Raw genomic sequence first — 18505 nt, 5'->3', positions numbered from 1 at the left:
CATGCATTATTTTATTTTAATTTATTTTTTACCAGTGCTTTTTTACTACTTTTTAAAACCATGAAATTTCAAAAATATTGTAATTCATTTTCAAAAAATCTGTATCTCCAAACACATTATAACAGATTGTTAATTGCTCTTATGGAATTGTATGAAATCCACATATATATTTATATATACACGTACAAACACACACACAAACATTTGGAAATGCAGTGCTTAACAGACATGATACTTGATTTCAGATCTTCATGCAGAATAGAAGAAGAATTTACTTTGTGCCTTCTACTGCTGTTTATAAATCTGCTCATTTCTTTTGCTCAAGAAATCAGACATAGTTAAAAACAGTCTTTAGTCAGCTTCTCAATAATCCCCAACTGTTTTCTGCTGTAAACCTTCAGGAGAAAAGCATTTCTTCTTGTGTTTCTTCAGATGCCGAACTCATTTTTTTCCAGTATTCTGAAATAAAGCAAAACAGGCTCCCTTCCCCCACTAGAAAACAACAACTCACCACATCCATCCATTAACCAGATCCTACAGATAAATAAGCATTTCTCCTTAATGATATTTGTTATTTACCAGGACAAATTTGAAATTTATGTATTTTTGTATATTTCCCTCCTTTGTTATTAGTCTCAGCTCTGTATTTGATCTTTTTTTTTTCCCTGCAGCAACCATGATCTTTTCCTTAATCTCCCTTGCCTTATCAGTGTAGTTTTTGAAGGAAATACTAAGTATTTCATAAAATACTGCATTACTAGGCCCGATCTTATTGTTTCATGTTATTTGCACGTTTCTTGTGATTCGCATTGTTAAAGAGTTCATTAATAAAAAGCAAGCTGGTTGGTTTTAAACCTCCTCTTCCATCTGAATACAGCTGTTCAATGCAGTTCTTTCGATAAGCTGCAAAGCCTAACAACCTTTCTACCTTTGATGTTTCCCAAACCTACTAAGTAATAAAACTGGCACTTTCAGGTTCCTTTTAAGTATTTCCCTTACATTTATTTTGCTGCTGCCTTACTACAAAATTATTAATTTTATAGTAATTTCTCCCCCTCACATCATAAAACATGCAAATTAAAGGTTATTTAAAAACCTTTGCAATTCAAAGCAACCAGCCATGTCTCCTCCAAATCAGAGAACAAAGTTTATTATGCAATAGTTTACCTTGTTAAAGTGCAATTTTTACACGATCTTAGATGCTTTAAGTTGGGGTGATCATTAATCTCACATTCATACCCTGAAGTAAACATTTTCAAGTGAGAGTAAATCTCTGTTCTTTAAAAGGACATTTTTGTACAGTTACCTTTATTAAAGAAGGCCTGGAATAGTCACAGTCAGAAGGTGGGCATGGTTGGCGACTGCAATGAAGGCTAACGGAGTAGTGCTTAACAAGTGTGCATCCAGTAAAAGAACCAAAGAAATAAATATTTTTAAAATACTTATTTAAAGGAAGGCTATTTCTGAAGTCAGAGCTCTACATCATCTATTAACGTACATTTTTGGATCCTTACAAGAATACACTGTTTCATTAAAATTGGAAAGCCAACCTCTCACTGTTAGAAGTGAGGTCAGTCCTTCGAAAAGTGGAAACATCAGAGAACAATTAAAACAAAAAAACAACTCAGTATTGAGGTGTTTGCACAGGAAATGACGTACATATAAGATTTGAAACGTGCTGGGTTAACACTGCATAAATCACTGGAAAGTGAAAAGAAAACACATTAGTAATTTAAAAGCAGTATCAAAAAGCTGAGAATATCTAACAATGTAACTGCCATACATTTTAAACTTCACAACATCATAAACTGTAGAATTTGGGCTAAACAAAAGGAGATTCACGTCAGAGTAGGCAGGTTTTCCATTTAAATAATTACATATAAATAACATATTTCAGTAAGAATTAGGGTTTTTTTCTACAACAAAGGTGTTGTTTTGCTAGAGGCACAACAGCACGGTATGGGAGCCTCTTTGGTTCTTTTTCAAATGAGGGAATTTAAAAAAAAAATAGAAAATTTCACTTAGTGAAATAAACAATGTAAAAAAAATTACATGAAGTCAGTCAATTGAGCATGAAGACACACGCACGCACGCACACAGTCTCACACACACACACAGGAGCCTTTTGGCTTTCAGATGGTACACAACACTTTCTCCTAACTCTACAAAGTAAACTGGCTGTCTTCAGAAGTACTTACAGCATGTGGTAAACCAATATACACATAGTCCCCAGGGTGAAAAGGGACTACAGGCTCTACGAATCAATGGTTAACACAGAGTCTTATCATGCAAATATTGTAAACATTTTCCTTAATTGGGACCTCAAACATTCTTTGGTGTAACAGACTCCTAGGGAATCTCTGACTACACATTTTATATCCAATTCACATAGTAAAGAAAAGGAATAAAAATTCTGCATTTGAAGTATGCATCCCTTTAAAACAGCATAGACATACAGTCTCTGTTCAGAAATAGAACTGTTCTTTTAATAAGATGCTCCTGTCTACAGATAGCAAATCTTAATTGTTGTGGCCAAAGATCCACTTCTGGAAGGGGTCTGATGGGTTGCAGGAAACCAAACTTGGATGCTCTCCATTTCCTGTAAGGCACATACGTAGTGCTGGACTGTACAGAGTTTGATCCTAAAGTGGATAAGAAAGAAGAGGGGGGAAAAAAAAAAAAAAAAAAAAAAAGTAAACACTGAAAATGCTGTTTTCCTCCATACATCATTTTCTGCAAGTTCACTGTTGTAAAAAAAGAGTAGGTGTGTGCTGGGTAGAAGGGAGCCGGGAAAAGAAGAGTAGTATGCAAGTGCCAACTTGTTTTGCTAGTAAAAAGAATTATTTTAAAAGATCCAAAGTATTTGAACTGACTTCCAATGCATGTCCAGACATAGACAATAAAACACACCAACTGTTTTCCTCTTCTAGAGAAATCATCAAGTTTTGAGCTGGTAACAAAAATGCTATAATTATCTAAATTTTCTTCCCAAAAAGGAACTTACTCCTTTTTTGGCTTCACAGTTGTGTTTTCATGGGCTTTCTCTTTTATTAGAAACCATAAATTAACTCATCACTGATGAAATGCCCAGCTTAGACTGCATGTCTGAATACCTTTTGATGCTGCCATTCCTCTTCTCCAAAGGCAAAGATCTTCTGGCCTTTGTAGCTACATTCACAAAGCTGCACAGGTCCTCTGGAAGCATGCAGACAAAGCTCCTTCTGAACGTTATGGCGAATTTCATGGTGTGCAGAATACTCAAAGTACTATTTAAATAATTTTTTAGAAGTTTAGTAAATAAATATCAACAAGAGTATTAAATTAACTCTGACATTCCAATACACAAAACAGAAGATTCCTTTTGTTATTCAACAGTTTGAAACTACACAATCAATTCCTTGACTTTTAGTGTACGCATCTTAGAAGTGTTTCCACTTCTAAATGCCTTTTTTTCATTCTGGTGCAATGGAATACACTGAATAGTACTTAAATATAGAATCTGTTAAAAAAAGAAACTCAGTACATGTACACAATGTTGCAAGATTTCATTGAGTGCACTCCAGATATATCATAACTAATACAAGATACAAAAAGAAGAGTAGAAATAGTTGCATGGATCAGTTTAATTTCGCCCTGTAATATCATTAAAATTTTTTATTCAATTTTCATTACTACATTTTTTTTTTATATTCTCAGAGCAACTAAAACCCAATTTTGTCACATGGACTGTACTAATTCCCATTAGTTAACTTTTTCTGCTTGAATTAAGCAGTAAGCGCTAACAAAGGATTCTCTGTGAACTTTCTGTGTCATTACAAAGAAAAGCTTAATGTAAAAACATACGTTGTGGGTATTTTACTGTTATTTCCTGTCAGAAGTTTACTTTCATGTTTCAGATATCCCTGCCTATAGTTCAGGCCTAAGCAGATATTTAATTCAAAGTTACAGACACCGCAGTCCTTTTATACTTCACATTCTCCCTGAACATCCTGGACTCTTCCTTTGACCAGCAGGCTTCCTATCACTATGTCCTATGATTACTGTTTCTTGGTTCCCTGTGTCAGCCCTTTGACAGCCCATGGTCAGTTAGCACCCTGTTGCCTTCAGCTGTCTGTCCAATTAGCCAGCCTCCATCTTCCCACCTTGCCTTGGGAATCAATGGGTGAAACACTGAGGAACAGACACCACACTCCTAAGTTCCTGCACCCAGCATCAGTGCCTGAAACAGGTACTGATAGGTAACTGCTAAGCCATTTTCTTCCCAAGCATAACAGTTTATTCTAAATCTGTTAATCTAAGTAAAGATCTTTTAATTTATCTTTAACTTTAGGGGCTTCCTCTTTGCCCTGAGATTAAAACTTGCATACTTGCTCTAGGAATTAATTTATCTTGGACACAGAGATGGACATGTTATCACCTCTATAACACATTACCAAAAAAAAGTTAAACAACTGTACAACTCTGAAAACTAGATTCGCTCTTCCACTTCCCTCTCCTTCCTCAAACATAGGCAGGGAGGAGAGGCAGCATGAAAAACTGCAGACTACACTGCTAACGTCTGGTAAAAAGCATAAAGCAACTGAAGAGAGAATTGTAACAAGAAGGATTAAGCAAGCAAATACCCATATCTCTTGTGTATTACTAGCACAATGTATATTGAAAGAATTCAAGCTGTTACAGTATGGCAAGAGGAAACATAAAATACACTTAAAAACACTGTTTTAGTACAATCCAAGTTAAGTTAGAGAGAGGTGACAACACAAGTTGAGGGTCTTTTAATATAACATCTTGATACAGCATTATTGCATTAATGCCTGTGACAATTTGAAAAGGTTAATACAGTACTAATCCAGAACAGAATAATAAAAGTCCAATGCTTTAAGAAGCTAACATAACATAACAGGGTAGCTGTTAAGATAGACCATATTCCTTCTCCCACTAAGACTGATTAGGAAAGCATAAACCGACCAGGGTCAGGTGTCTGAGTTTCCAGGGTGCCAAAAATGGATGGCTTTTACATGTCAAGCTTTTATTTAAAGCAAATAAATATAGCCATTTTAAAATAAAACTAAGTGGGGTTTTTTGAACTTTAATTATTAAGGATCTACGGGTAACAAACTTTATTCCCCAGATAACTGTAAAGCAGCACTGCACATTTTTACGGGAGGGGGATACTACTTTTTTTTAAATATTATAGTGCCTGAAGAATTCAGTACCTGACATCAATAAATGTCTGCGAGTCATACTGCAGGAGAAACAGGAGATCACTGCTCCTCCAAGAGGTGAGCAACAAAGAAAGCTCCTCTTGGACAAATTCAGTCATGTAGTTTACTTGCACAAACCAGTATAGAGTAGATCACTTTGACCACAAACTATGAGGTTGCAAGCATGACAGGAAAGATGGCTCAGGCTGGCCACTTGGTCTCCCACCACTGGCCAGATTCCCATCTTCCTTGACAGTGTGAGTCCTGCTGATAGAGACAGAACCAATAGGAGGAAGCATAAGAAAAAGAAGAGTTAAGAAGAAAACATGAGGAAGTAGTAAAGGTAGACTGAAAAGATTTTGCACAGAAAGAAGAGACAATGTGAAGTAGTGCAAGTATGTAAAAAATCTAAATCTGTATGTTGAACATAAGATGTTAGATGTGGGACGCAACATGAAGAGCAGTTAAAAAAAACTGCCTAAATATATAAATAACTATATATATAATGATATGTATGTATGTATGTGTGTGTGTGTATATATATATATATTATATATATATATATATATATATGGGAATTTCATACCAAAAATATTAAAAATTGTAAATCTTGCATGCAAAATGAGTCAATTCCACCACATCAAGTTAAAAGCTTTAATATGGTAATGTTAGAGTTAATCATAAAGTCCGGGGATCAGATATTTTACCTGATTTCCTCCAAGTCCATGACAAGAATACATAATCAATGGTTTGCCACCATGGTTGTTTTCACCAGCATCCAGACACATGTGGTTACCTACATTTTTTAGCTAAAGAAAATTTGTTATCAGCAAAAAAGAAATACAAAAGCTCAGTGAGGGTGAGAAAAAAAAAATAAACTGCCTTTCTTGCATAGAAGCCTTTTACCTTAACAATTAAAAGTGTTAATTCATTTTTGCTTTCTACTACACTCAAGTTTTAAAATCTTGTTCCCACAGAAGTATTTTCTTTATTCCTAAAAGCCTATTAATTACATCACAGTTGTCTATAGCCATGCACTGTGAACTCAACTACCATTCTCCATGGTTACTGTATTCTGATGATTCAGATTACAGTTTGAAAACATACACACAAAATATTCAAAACTAGAGAAAAGGGAAGTTTTTAAATACATACTAAATATTCAGAATTGTTTAACATTTTGTTGGCTTTAGTGTTATGAAGTCTAAGAGGTTAACTGACAGAGGATATGCAATGGTCTTTAAAATAAATAACATTTATATAAACCTAATTCAGAGAAGCATACAGCTGCCAAAGTACATTCTTCCTTGTTAACATGAATTAAAATTCTCTCAGACTTTTTGCTATATAAAGCTAAATTTATTTTGACAATTCTGGAGTACTCTCACCACCTGCTTAGTACTTCTGTGGCAGTCAAGATTAAGTCATGGGCAGAATGCTGACTATCTTATGAGGCTCCAAATCCCTTTAAGCAAAGCTTAAAGCTGTTGCTTAAAGAGTGTTTGCTTAAGTTTCATAATAACATCAATAGAACCACACAATACTCAAATAGCAAGATATGAGGGAGAGATTCTTTGTCAACAGTACTAATAGAATACTCCACAGCAATTAACAGTAGCTAAATGTAAACATTATGGCTAAAGAAGCATAAAGGATTAGTTCATTTCTTGAATTCTAGAATGCTAGAAAAAATAATTAAAGGTAAACTCACATATCCAGAAAACAAAGGATTTAGGTCTGGAACATATACTTCTGGATAAACGTTATTGAGATACCAGGTAAAATTTTTACACTGCAAACGCTGCCTTAAGTTGAGTCTTTTTGAGATGTCTCCGAATGTTTTCTGTTGCAAGAAGAGGAATTCATGGATATTATTAACTTTTTTGTACACATGAATCTATAATATTCTACATTGTAGCATCAAAAAGGTAGATCTTTTTATTTAAAGTACTGTGCTGCTACAGTTACTGCAACTTGTTTTTTGTAACCCCACTGACATCCTGCTTGCAGCGTTTCAGAGCGCAGGAAGGAAAAAAGACATTGTGACATGCAAATCATGCAAGTAGCCATAGTTCACAGCGTGCTTTAACAGTGCTATAGAAGTGGGAACTAAAAACAAATAAAGACCATACTGACCACAGCCATATAACATAAACATTACATATATATGTGTGTGTGTGTGTGTGTAACATATATAACATAAACATATGTTCTATAAATATATATAACATAAACATTAGCATAAGCAATGCTAACTGGTGAATATATCTCACTAAAGAGAGCACCTAAGTGGATTAATTCAGTAACTAGCGTAACAGTCAGTGTAACACAGTATCTCTAACACAAAATTCAGTTGTATTTTTCTGCTAAACTTGCTTGGGAAATCTGATGCTATTACTGCTACAATATTCATATTAAGGGATAAAAAACTTCTAAGAGAAAAGTATAAGTTTCAGATGGTAAATTATTATTATGTCTGTATTTTCACTGAAATGTCTACACTTCACACATACTTTGCCAATAAATAACTTTTTGCTCACCAAAATTTTCAATGCAGCAAGTGTGATTTCTAAAACCACCACCACCTACTTGTTTCACTATTTTTGCTGCCTCTGTGTTTCTTCGGTAAAAAATTTCTTTATATTCATCCATCCAGACTTCTGCAAGGCGGACTTGATTACGTGTGATCACTTGAGTACCTTTTGGGAAAGTATGGGGACTCTTGCTGCGAAAGACATGGCCAACAACAGAGCAAGGCATGATCTCCAACTGTCCACCACATTGCCATACCTAATAATAATATTTTTTGTATAAGTGCGATGCAGTTATGATTAAGGAGATGGAAGAAAAAAAAGTCAACAATGCTACTGTTCTCTTAAATAGAACAAAACAACACTACCAGCAAGAGAGTATATATCAGGAGCACTGTAATCAGGTGAACCCTGTAAAATGTACATTTCAGCTATAAACATTAAATGACACTTAAAAAAACACAAATCACTTCAGTAAGCAAGTTTGTAGCTTATTTCATAGGTTATGAGTAATTAACTTTCCATGTCCTAAATGGCTGACTAAGCAGAGTAGTCAAGATACAATTCTCATTTGTCCTCAAAAATCATGTAGACTGTCAGTGTAGAAACCAGTATTAAGTAGGTAGCTAAACTTACTCTGAAAGACATTTCTATATTTTCACCTCCCCATATTTCCATTTCATCATCATAGCTTCCAATGTGTTCAAAATACTCTTTTGATATTGAAAAGAGACCTCCAGCAAAAGTAGGTGTTCTGCAAAAAGAGAAGGTTCAAACTACATTTATGGTAGGTTTTCCTAAATATAGGTTAAAAAAAAAATCAGCATTACCGTCCTAGGATGTTTCTAAGCATTTGTCAGTGCTTCACTCCATTAAAACATTTTCCTGGCACAGGCAATTAAATCTGCCCACATCAAGTCTCATCTTACAGTTTTATTGTCTCTTACTAACAAACTAGATTAACAGACAGTATCAGTAAAAATAATATATTTTCCCTGTACAGAGGGAAAGTTACTATTCCTTTGGACCAGTGATGTGTCTGAAGGCAAAGAATGAATTACATTGCATGTTTCAAAATTTACAATCTGGTTCCTATAAATAAAACACTTAATAAAACATCTCAGATGCTAAAACTTGTGATAATTTATAATTTAAACAAACAAACAAAAACCACAAGAAAACTGAAGTATATTATTCAAGTTACATTTACCTAATTGGATAGGTTTCATCTTTTCTTCTTTTATTTTCATATTGAGGAAGAGACTCCCATCCAAACGACAAACTCCAGTCAAAGTTTCCTCTATTGTGGTTATGCCCATAAGGAGATGGCTTACTAAATTCAAAAGTATTGAGATCTATGGAAGCAATATCAGGGCTTACAACAGCAACAGAGTTCTCAGCTATTCTTGCCAACAATGGTTCTAACCAGCCATAGAAGCATTCACCTACAGAAAAAAATGGGAACAAGCACTGAATTGTAGTAAAATCAGAATAATTAAACATGACTAAAGCAAGTCAGTACAGTTTGTAAATAGCACTTTCAATTACATAAAATAGCAGAAGAGCTAATACAAACCTCACATTCATAACTTGTAAAAAATGCAGCATTAAATCAAATACAACATTCACTTACAATGAGCATCCAGAAAGGTGAGGGTCTCCCCTGTTGCTACTGAAGCTCCCAATAACCGTGCAGTGATTAGACCTTTTCTTTCCTTTTGACGGACTACTTTAACGATCTGAAATTGCTTCACATACTCATCGAGTTTATCATGCAAGTATTCTAGAAAGAGAAGTTGTTTTCAGGATATTGAGTATCTACACTTTACAATTGAACAATAGAACAATTCATTCGAATTTCAGCAGTGACGTCAACATTAAAGCACTGAACAAGTCCTGACTGTTGAATGCAATTTTTAGGGGCTGAGTTTTGTTGAGGGTGAGGATGTAGGAAGAAGCAACTGACAGACAACAGGGCTTGCAGAACTGAACATTAAATTCTAAAAGAGAAAGGATGTTTGCTGGAACAGCTGTTCTGCATCAACAACTCAACTCAAAATCCATTTTCATGGCAAATACACAACATACCTACTTAATATATTTTACTTTAGGCTTTCAGAGGCTACAGTGTTTACTCTCAACAGAAGCTATGTTAAAAAATAAATAAGAACTCCACCAGCACCACAAAAAAACAAACAAATACCAACAAAAAAACCACAACGCCCAGAACATGAAAATTTTGGGAAACAATCTCACATCCTTCATAAACATCACACTCTGCCATTCTCTGCCTATCCTTGGTATTAAGCTGTACAACTAAACACCCTTTACGTGCAGGTACATCTAAATGTAGTCTTGACAGTAAGTGTAAATATACTGCTATGAGCATGTATGCACAGACATGCTCATCTAAAGATAAACAAAGTTTTTAAACTTGCATTTGTAATTACACTCAGTATACATGCAATTATTTTTTACATTCAGCTTAAGTACAGAATATTCCATTAATTTAATTTTCTAGGAAAGAAGTTTATCTTCATATTAGTGAAATTTATTTGCAGTCATAACGATACACTGCTAAAAGCACTGGCCATTATACCCTTGGATACTTGGTTGTATTAACTGCAGTTCAGCTAAAGCAAATATTACAAAGCTACTTATCATGCAACCACTCATTCAAATTCTAGCGCTCCTTAAATTGCATAATCATAGACTACCCTGAGTCGGAAGGAACCTACAAGGATCATCCAGTCCAATCCCTGGTTCCACACAGGACTACCCAAACCCTACATCTGATTCCAGGAGCAGAGTCCAGCACTTGCTCTTCCTCATACAAATGGTGACCACTGTCAAATTTGTCAAGACCTTGGTGCAAGGCCTCTCTATCCTCAGGAGAGTCAACACTACTCCCAGTGTAGCATCATCCACAAATTTACTTCCAGATCTTTACTGGAACTGATGAAAACATAAAAGAGTACTGGCTCAAAAACATGGTCCTACAGAATCCCACTAGTGGCAACTAGAGCAATTCTCAGGCCATTGCCTCCCCACGCCCAACACAGCCATGTTTTGGTCACCATGGGACATTCTAACGGTCACACTGCCATGGCTTTCTGATGTCACAAACCACCTCCCTGACAACCGCTATAAATACAGGGACCCTGACAACAGAAAACCAGCTACCAACAGAATTGGGTCTTGGTGAGCTTCTTCTGGTGCAATGCCCAATTTAGATAGAACCCTCCTTCCTACCTCTGTGGAGGAGGATGGATCCTCCTCCACCAAAGAAGCGGCGGCTTCAGGGGAGCAGCAGCAAACCTGAGCCGATGGATGTCGATCCACCACAGAGCAGCGTCGAGCCCATGGAATTAGATTAACCTTCAGAAGAAGAACCAGTGGAAGTGGATCCACCTATCACCCATCTCCATATCTAGAAACAGCTGGTGGATGCCATATTATGAAGAGTATCATTGCATTAAATCTTTACAAAAACTAAGAGCTGTGACCTCAAAAAAGAGCTGTCTTCAGACAAATATAGCAGAGGTCCAAGCCTCCAAAGCCTGATAGTACACCACAATTATCATTGAGCTTTTCAAAGGCTTCAAATTTCTTAACATAATAAAAAATAGGGTTTAAAAACCTCTCAGCAGAATTTCATACTTGACAATACTTACAAATAAAACAAAAGGAACAAAAGTACTTGGAACACCATATGGTATTTAGTATGGTGGTAAGGAGATAGCCTCTTTTAACCCATTCTATATACAGTCTTAACATGCTTTCGATTAAATAAATAATATGTTCAATGTAAAATGGAAATACTTCTTACCATCAACACTGGCATCATCCACCAAAATAATTTCCTTTAGCAGTATGGCAGGAGAAGTGTACATCACGCTGTGAACAGTTCTGAGCAGAGTGGACCACGCTTCATTATGAAAAACTATTATAACACTTGTGGTTGGCAATGGTGGGCAACGCTTGAACTTTTGTTCAATGCATCTACAGATTCGAAAGTATTAGATGTTAGAAAATGGACAAAAAGTTTTGATTCAAACTCGTAAGAGAAATCCCACTCTTCTCAGTATGAAACTGTACAAATATGGACACTAAATCTTTCAGCTTTTCCAATTTCTGTCCAAGTTTTGAAGCACAAACACAGCTGGAAAAGTTGCAAGAAGTATTTTGTAAACATCTGACAAATAAGAATTCCACCTGAGCAACTGGCTCAGCTCCAGTTGTCTCAAACATCTGAATATATTTCATAGAGCACCCAGGTCCTATTCAAACAAAAATACATTTTTCTACTGAGACCAGCAGATGCTGAGATGAAAAGTCAGACTAAGTTACCATTACTACTGAAATCCAAAAATATGAGAAAAAGTATTTACTGAAGAAATGCAGTTTGAAATAGAAAAATAGAACAAATCAAATTCAGAGCTTGTTTTTTTCTTAGAAACACCACCTAATGCTTACAGCAATATAACACATTCAAGTGAAAAAACTTTAAACATACAGGTTTTCAAGACTGATGTATTCTGAACAGAAATTTAAACCCAACTGCGAGTCAAGCTAACCAGACAACATTTCTGTATTCATAAATCGCACACTTACTGTTTATTGCCTGCCAACTCTAGAGACTGGAATAGTTCCCAAGGTAATTATCACATCTGTTGCCAAAGCCCTCACAAAACATACAGGCCAAGTCTCACCAGTTGCACTATCAGAAAGATTATCATGATCTGCACTACACATAACGCGCTGGTCACACTACCAGCACCAGCTCAGTAAGAGCTGTCACTTCTGACACAAGAGATAAGAACACTGAGATTTCTCAGAACCAAAATCCACTCTAACCATGAAGTCCCACCATTTTGTTAACAAAATCATAATGCACTAGTGGTTTTATTAAGCCTTAATATTTTGTTTTAAAAAGACTAGGGAATGGATTTTAGAAGAGAAGGAAGCTTAAACCATATTTTTAATTTTCTCCTAAGTGAAACGCAGCAGCTTCCCAGAAGGTCACTGCGAAAACGTAGCAGAAAACCTTATTTAAATATGGTTAACATGAAATGTGAGCTTTTCTAAATACCATCGGTTTTTGCACTCTGGAACATTACGTACTGTAAATTACCATGTATCACCCAGATATTTCCCTTCCTTAACGATAATCTAACGCTGAACTCAAATCACAGCCCTCACATTTCTGTCAAGTTATTCAACTAACAGGACATACACATTTCCACATACTCAGGAGGTCGAGTGTCTGGTCCAAGATCTCGGTGTAACGAAATCCTATCACTTGCAAATGCATTGAAACAGTGCTTTTCTTCTCCACGCTCTTTTTCTTTCTGCTCTTCTGGATTTAAGTTGATGGTTTTAAATGCTTTACCAGAAGCTCCAGGAGCATTAGGATCTTGAAGGGGTCGATCTAGAAAGGGTTTTAGTTCCATCGCAGTGTAGTGTCCTGGCAAACAGCGTCTCTCTCCAGGAACCTTAGTTTGCCGTACAGGTGCCTTTATCTGCATTTTTGGCTTTGCACCATTGATACTGTTCATAGCATTTAACACAAGACCTAATACATGACTTTTCTTTCTGACAGCTGGCTCAATCCCTCCTTCATCTCTAAAATCTTGGACACCAACTTCTCGTTGCAATAAAAATAAAAATACTAGAAAGACAAACACAATAATGCTAAATTTCCAAAGTTTCCAGTGAAAAAATAATTTCTTGAATAGTTTAGGCATTATTTTCAAAGCCATTCTAGTTCTAAGAGTTTATTTCAAAACAAAAGCTTCTCTGAATGATGTTCTTTAACACTATTTTACAGCATATCTTGAAAATATAATACCTGTAAATTAAAACAAAAAGTAATATGTTAGACAAACAGCACATATAATAATGTATATGTATCTTATACATGTTAAATGCAGACTTAATACAGGTAATGGGGATAAATTAGGCTGTGTATCAAGCAGTAAATCTATGTAGCTTTTGTATGGTATTCTCTGGCATGTTCTGCTGCAACTCATTATAAGAACACATTAAAGATTTCTCTTTCAGCTACTATTTTTTATTATTTTTTTATTTTTCAATACAGACAAGCAATTACTCAGTAGCTTTCAAATATAAGGAACTATCCAAGCATCCAAGTGATCTGAATTAAATTCTCTCTGTAAAAATGCCTGTTTACAGGGGAAAAATCAGCAACATCCTGAATTCAAAGCAAGGCTTTTTTTGTACAAGTTGCATCTAAGCAAACTGAGAAAAGAACTAAGCTGCAGCTGGGTAAAAGCCACACTTGCAATGTTGTATACACACAAAGATAGAGAACTAGTAGAAAATAGGAAAAAAAGTCACTTCCCTCAAGAATTTGTAGTCAGGTGTTTTAATAAACCCCTATATTATATTCAACTGTTGTAATTTACAGAGGGGTAGAACTCTCATCCTGTTGGAGCATCACTACATAGATAATAAAATATACAAAAAATACCCTTCACAATGCTCCTATACCTATACTTTCCAAGAAAACTCATTTAAAAATCCAAGCCGCTTCTGTCTTACATATTATTTTCCCAATTTTATTTAGACTTGAAGATTTTGCACTGCAATAGATGCCCATATACAGCAAAACTAAGAATAAAGTCATTCTTTCTTTCCTGAGGAAAGGATCATAACCAATTTACCAACTTGCTCCACAAAAGATCACCTGAAATTCAACTTCTACGTCTGAAAGCAATGTCCCAAGCACTCCTTGAGCTCCAGCAGCTTGGGGCCATGCCCACTGCCCTCCGATGAAGAATCTTTTCATTATATCCAATCTGACTCTCTCCAAAAACCCTCCATGCTGTTCCCTCGCACCACGCCACTGTCACCAAAGAGCAGAGCTCACTGCTGCCCCTCTGCTCCCTATCAGTAGCTGTACACTGCCATGTGGCCCCCCTTCAGGCTCCTCTGTCTGAACCAACCCAGCACCACAGATGACTTCCCCCCAGAACCTTCACCATCTTTGTAGCCCTCCTCTGGGCAATCTAATAGCTTTATGTCTTTAGATTGTGGCACCCCAATCTGATCCCGGTGCTCTAGGTGAGTCTGCACCAGGCAGAACAGGACAGGACAGTCCATTCTCTTGACCAGCCAGCAGTGCTGAGCTTGATACACTCCATGGCACGCTGCTAACTCAGATCCAACTTGCTGACAACCAGAACCCCCAGATCCCTTCCCCACAAGGCTGCTGTCAAGCCCCTCCTTCCCTAGTCTGTACATAAACCGAAGTTTGCCATATCCCAGGTGCAGAATCCAGCACTTACTTTTGCTAACCCTCATACAGTTGGCAATGACCAGCCATGTAAAATGCCAAGATCTCTCTGCAAAGCCACTGTACCTCTTAGTGAGTCAACAGCTCTTTCTAATTTAGCACCGCCTGCAAGCTTACTTACTGTGCACTGGAGTTCTGCATCCAGATCACTTGTAAAGACAAAACCAGACCAAAAATGGAGCCCTACAGAACTTCACTAGTGACTGGCCACCAACCTGATGTAACCCCATTTACTCCAGCCATTTAGCTCAACCCAATTGTTCACTCATTGCATTATATTACCTACTGTTTCTGTCTAGCCATATGCTAGGCAATTTGTCCAGAAAAACACTGTGAGAAACAGCATCCAAATCTGTGATGAAATCCAAAAAGATGACATAATCTAGCTGACCAAGATGGTTTCTCTTGGTCTGCTAGATTATCAGATCTACAATCTGGCTACGATCAGTAAGTGTTGTCTTTCAAGTGTTGTGCAGCCATGGTATTCTCCTAAGGTGGCTCTGGTGCCTGAAGCACCTGCTCACTGACCTTGGTGCTTGCAGGACTCCTTTTCCTACATGTTCCTCATTCGTCTCTCACAGCTGCTGAGGAGCATTTTTTACCCTTTCTTAACAAAATCCCGCTGCAGATTCACCACCTGCTGCACTGATGGGTTCAGCTGTGGCCAACAGCAGGGTTGTACTGGAGCTGGCTGAGAGCAGCACAGGGCAGCTGTGCTCACAGGAAGCACCAATCAGTCCCTCTGCTACCAAAACCTTGCTCCATAAACCCAGTGCAGAAAGTGAAACCCTAAGCACCATCAAGGAATCTACAACCTGTAAAACTACTACTGCCAAACCTGCCCCGGGTCAGCTTCAGCAACCTCTGAACCACAAATGCTTTAATAACACTACACAAAAAAATAGGGGGAAAAAAAGAAAAAAAAATTAATTACACTATTGTTTCTCAGTGCACAATGCACAAACACAGGTTATATTAATATATCTTAAAGCTTAGAATTAATAAGCAACATAAATATACCGTCTTCAAACAGGAAAATATAAACTTTTTTTTTATATAGTTGAGGTACTTGATATCATAAGAGAAGTCCGGCAGTTCCTTATTTCACAAGCAGTCATTTGGGCACAGTCAGTCGTGCAACACTGGGGAGGGAGGGCAGTACTTGATTTGCTTTCAAACACCACAGCCCTCAAATATTCTTTGTACCACTAACAGAAATCAACATTCTCCAACCACCTCTCTGGGCCTCTTCATGCCATTAAAGATTAAACTTAGGTGAGCATCCTGTTAGGTAAAAAGACGGGCAGAAGGTAATTCTACAAAGCAACTTTGAATTTCACCAAAATCTCACACTGAAATCATGCTTCAATTTGAGACCTGAATTTTTATTCAAATCAAATGCTGAAGATTCTCTTTTGATTTGATGACCTGGCCTAAGACTACTCAGAAAGGGTAGAAAAATAACAAACTATGGTTACAAATCCATTATCTGACTTAGTACCACTTAGTTTCCACTAAACAGTTACGTTACAGTTGAAAATGCAGTTATCAGATTTCTGCTGTCTGCATTCAGCATTTAAATCAATGCAATAACTATTGCTTATGTTAAGCTTGCTTCATCATTTTCCCCCAGCTTTATGAACACCGTATGAACTTAGGCTTAGCTTCTCACACACAAAAAAACCCTCTAGATAATACCAGAGATCTAAAATTCATCAAAACTATTCCTTACATTATCCATGTTTTGCACACAGGTGCCTTTAAACAAGTCATTTTAGACTTAAACAGACTAATGAGCAAACAAGAATGGGCACAGCAATTTACTTTGCCTTTGGTTTTCTTCATTATGTTTTTCCTCTGCATGAACTCTGATTGCTCTTTGACAGCGTATTTCCTTGTAGTGGAGCTGCCTGCCTTGCCTGCTCATGCATAACCAGTGCCATAGGGCACACGTGAAACATGTGTGCCCTGAGGAATGAGAAGAGAGCTCCTGTGAGGGGGTCGTGCAAGGAGACCAACACAACCCATCCTTTCAATGGGGATTTGCACGGTCCTGTAGCATACACAGCAGTGTGCTGTGCAGAGAAACAGCATAAGCGGTGCTTCAGAAGTGCTTCTTATTAGACAGTCAACTGATAACCTCAGGATAGTGTGTGAAGCAGAGCTGAAGTGCACCAACTCCTTTGCCACAAATGCACTAACTCTGATACAGATTAATCCCGAGTGCAGCGTTACTGATGAAATATCTTGAAGGGACAGTGTTTAACAATAAGAAAAAGGGTCTGTTGCACAGAACAGTATCAGTTCCCAGATCACAAACTATATTACACAAACTGCCACCAAAGCTGTATCTTTCCTAAGGTTTTTAACCAGAATAATTTTGTAGTCAGCAACGCAATCTTCACTCACCACAAACATTTCATACATTCTTATGGCACAGCAGCATCAATAAGCACAGACCAGACCACAGTTCTGTCCTTCAGGACATGCTGAAGAAATATGTGGCACAATTCAATTCCTTCAGGTCACTGGTAAGCACAGCGTAGGTTGGTTTTGTTGTTTTCAAAGAAAATAAGCAGAAAACTTACAAGCACTATAAACATCTTCTCCAAAGTGCCAAAAGGCAGCAGCCGCCCTGCTGCACACCACAGCACGGGGCAGCGGGTGAGCTGAATGCACAGCCTCTGTTACACCAGCTCCAGTGTCACAGTGCCTGCCAACTGCCGGCCTCACAGGACGCCTCCCTCCAGTACCATGTGCACACAGCTCTGACTGTGTCAGCTCAGTCTGAGCAACACTATGGGCAATCATTTAAAGAAAAAAAATGTATATGCCCCAGTAACCTAAATCATCAGAAGCTCTCGCAGAACAGCCCAGCTCTTAATCTAACTTCCATCACTCCAAAATCAGTCTCGTTAAAACCTTGCGTATGTTTTATCCTTCCGCAACACCTTACTGCTCCCCTAACGAGGCAGCAGGCCTGTGTGGAGCAAACACTGAACAAACTCTGGAGGAAAAATCCACCTGACACTAACGAGCAGCTGCTCCCCCAGACCAGCATAAATCTGCCCAGTGTGCACAGTTACACCTGTTGGGTGTTGCTCTGCTAGGAAACTTCCCAGTGCTTTTTGTCTTCTATACATGAATCCCGCATCAGATTCCACTAAAACATTAGCTATTGAAATAAGCACTTCTGCTACCCCGGAAATCAAAATGTTCCTACCCATTAAAAAAATTAAAGAATAAAAATCATTGATAAAACCATACCTGCTTCCCAGAAGAACATTCACATGATGAGGTCATGGCTAAGAAATGCCACATTTGAAATGAATTTTTCATAGAGCTATTTTTCATAGCTGAATGTAGAATATTAGGGCTCTCCATAAAATCAAGAGCAAAAGCACTTCAGAACTTGGGGAAAAACAAAAGAGCTGCTTAAGTTTACCACTCTG

The 18505-nt window shown here is 37.3% G+C and overlaps 1 protein-coding gene across 12 annotated transcripts in view; it reads right to left on the bottom strand.

The window, feature by feature from the left end:
• Nucleotides 1–18505, bottom strand: part of GALNT3 (polypeptide N-acetylgalactosaminyltransferase 3) — a 193486-nt gene that overhangs the window by 172233 nt on the left and 2748 nt on the right. For 5 of the 12 annotated variants that reach the window (XM_032445900.1, XM_015868604.2, XM_032445901.1 and 2 more), the window contains exons 2-11: nt 12986–13586; nt 11565–11737; nt 9369–9518; nt 8946–9180; nt 8372–8489; nt 7794–7994; nt 6916–7047; nt 5912–6013; nt 3114–3266; nt 276–2642 (exon numbers count right to left, since the gene is read on the bottom strand). In XM_032445900.1, the coding sequence (XP_032301791.1) occupies nt 2520–2642; nt 3114–3266; nt 5912–6013; nt 6916–7047; nt 7794–7994; nt 8372–8489; nt 8946–9180; nt 9369–9518; nt 11565–11737; nt 12986–13497 (1899 nt within the window). In that variant the 5' untranslated portion in view covers nt 13498–13586 and the 3' untranslated portion in view covers nt 276–2519. Of the gene's footprint in view, nt 1–275; nt 2643–3113; nt 5472–5911; nt 6014–6915; nt 7048–7793; nt 7995–8371; nt 8490–8945; nt 9181–9368; nt 9519–11564; nt 11738–12985; nt 13587–18505 lie in introns of those variants that run through there. The other 7 variants (XM_032445903.1, XM_032445905.1, XM_032445907.1 and 4 more) reach the window with 7 other exon arrangements.

Source organism: Coturnix japonica, chromosome 7 (assembly GCF_001577835.2).
Source record: "Coturnix japonica isolate 7356 chromosome 7, Coturnix japonica 2.1, whole genome shotgun sequence".
Lineage (NCBI taxonomy): Eukaryota > Metazoa > Chordata > Aves > Galliformes > Phasianidae > Coturnix > Coturnix japonica.
The sequence above is the reverse complement of the archived record's forward strand: the minus strand, read 5'-3'. Positions and strand labels throughout refer to the sequence as shown.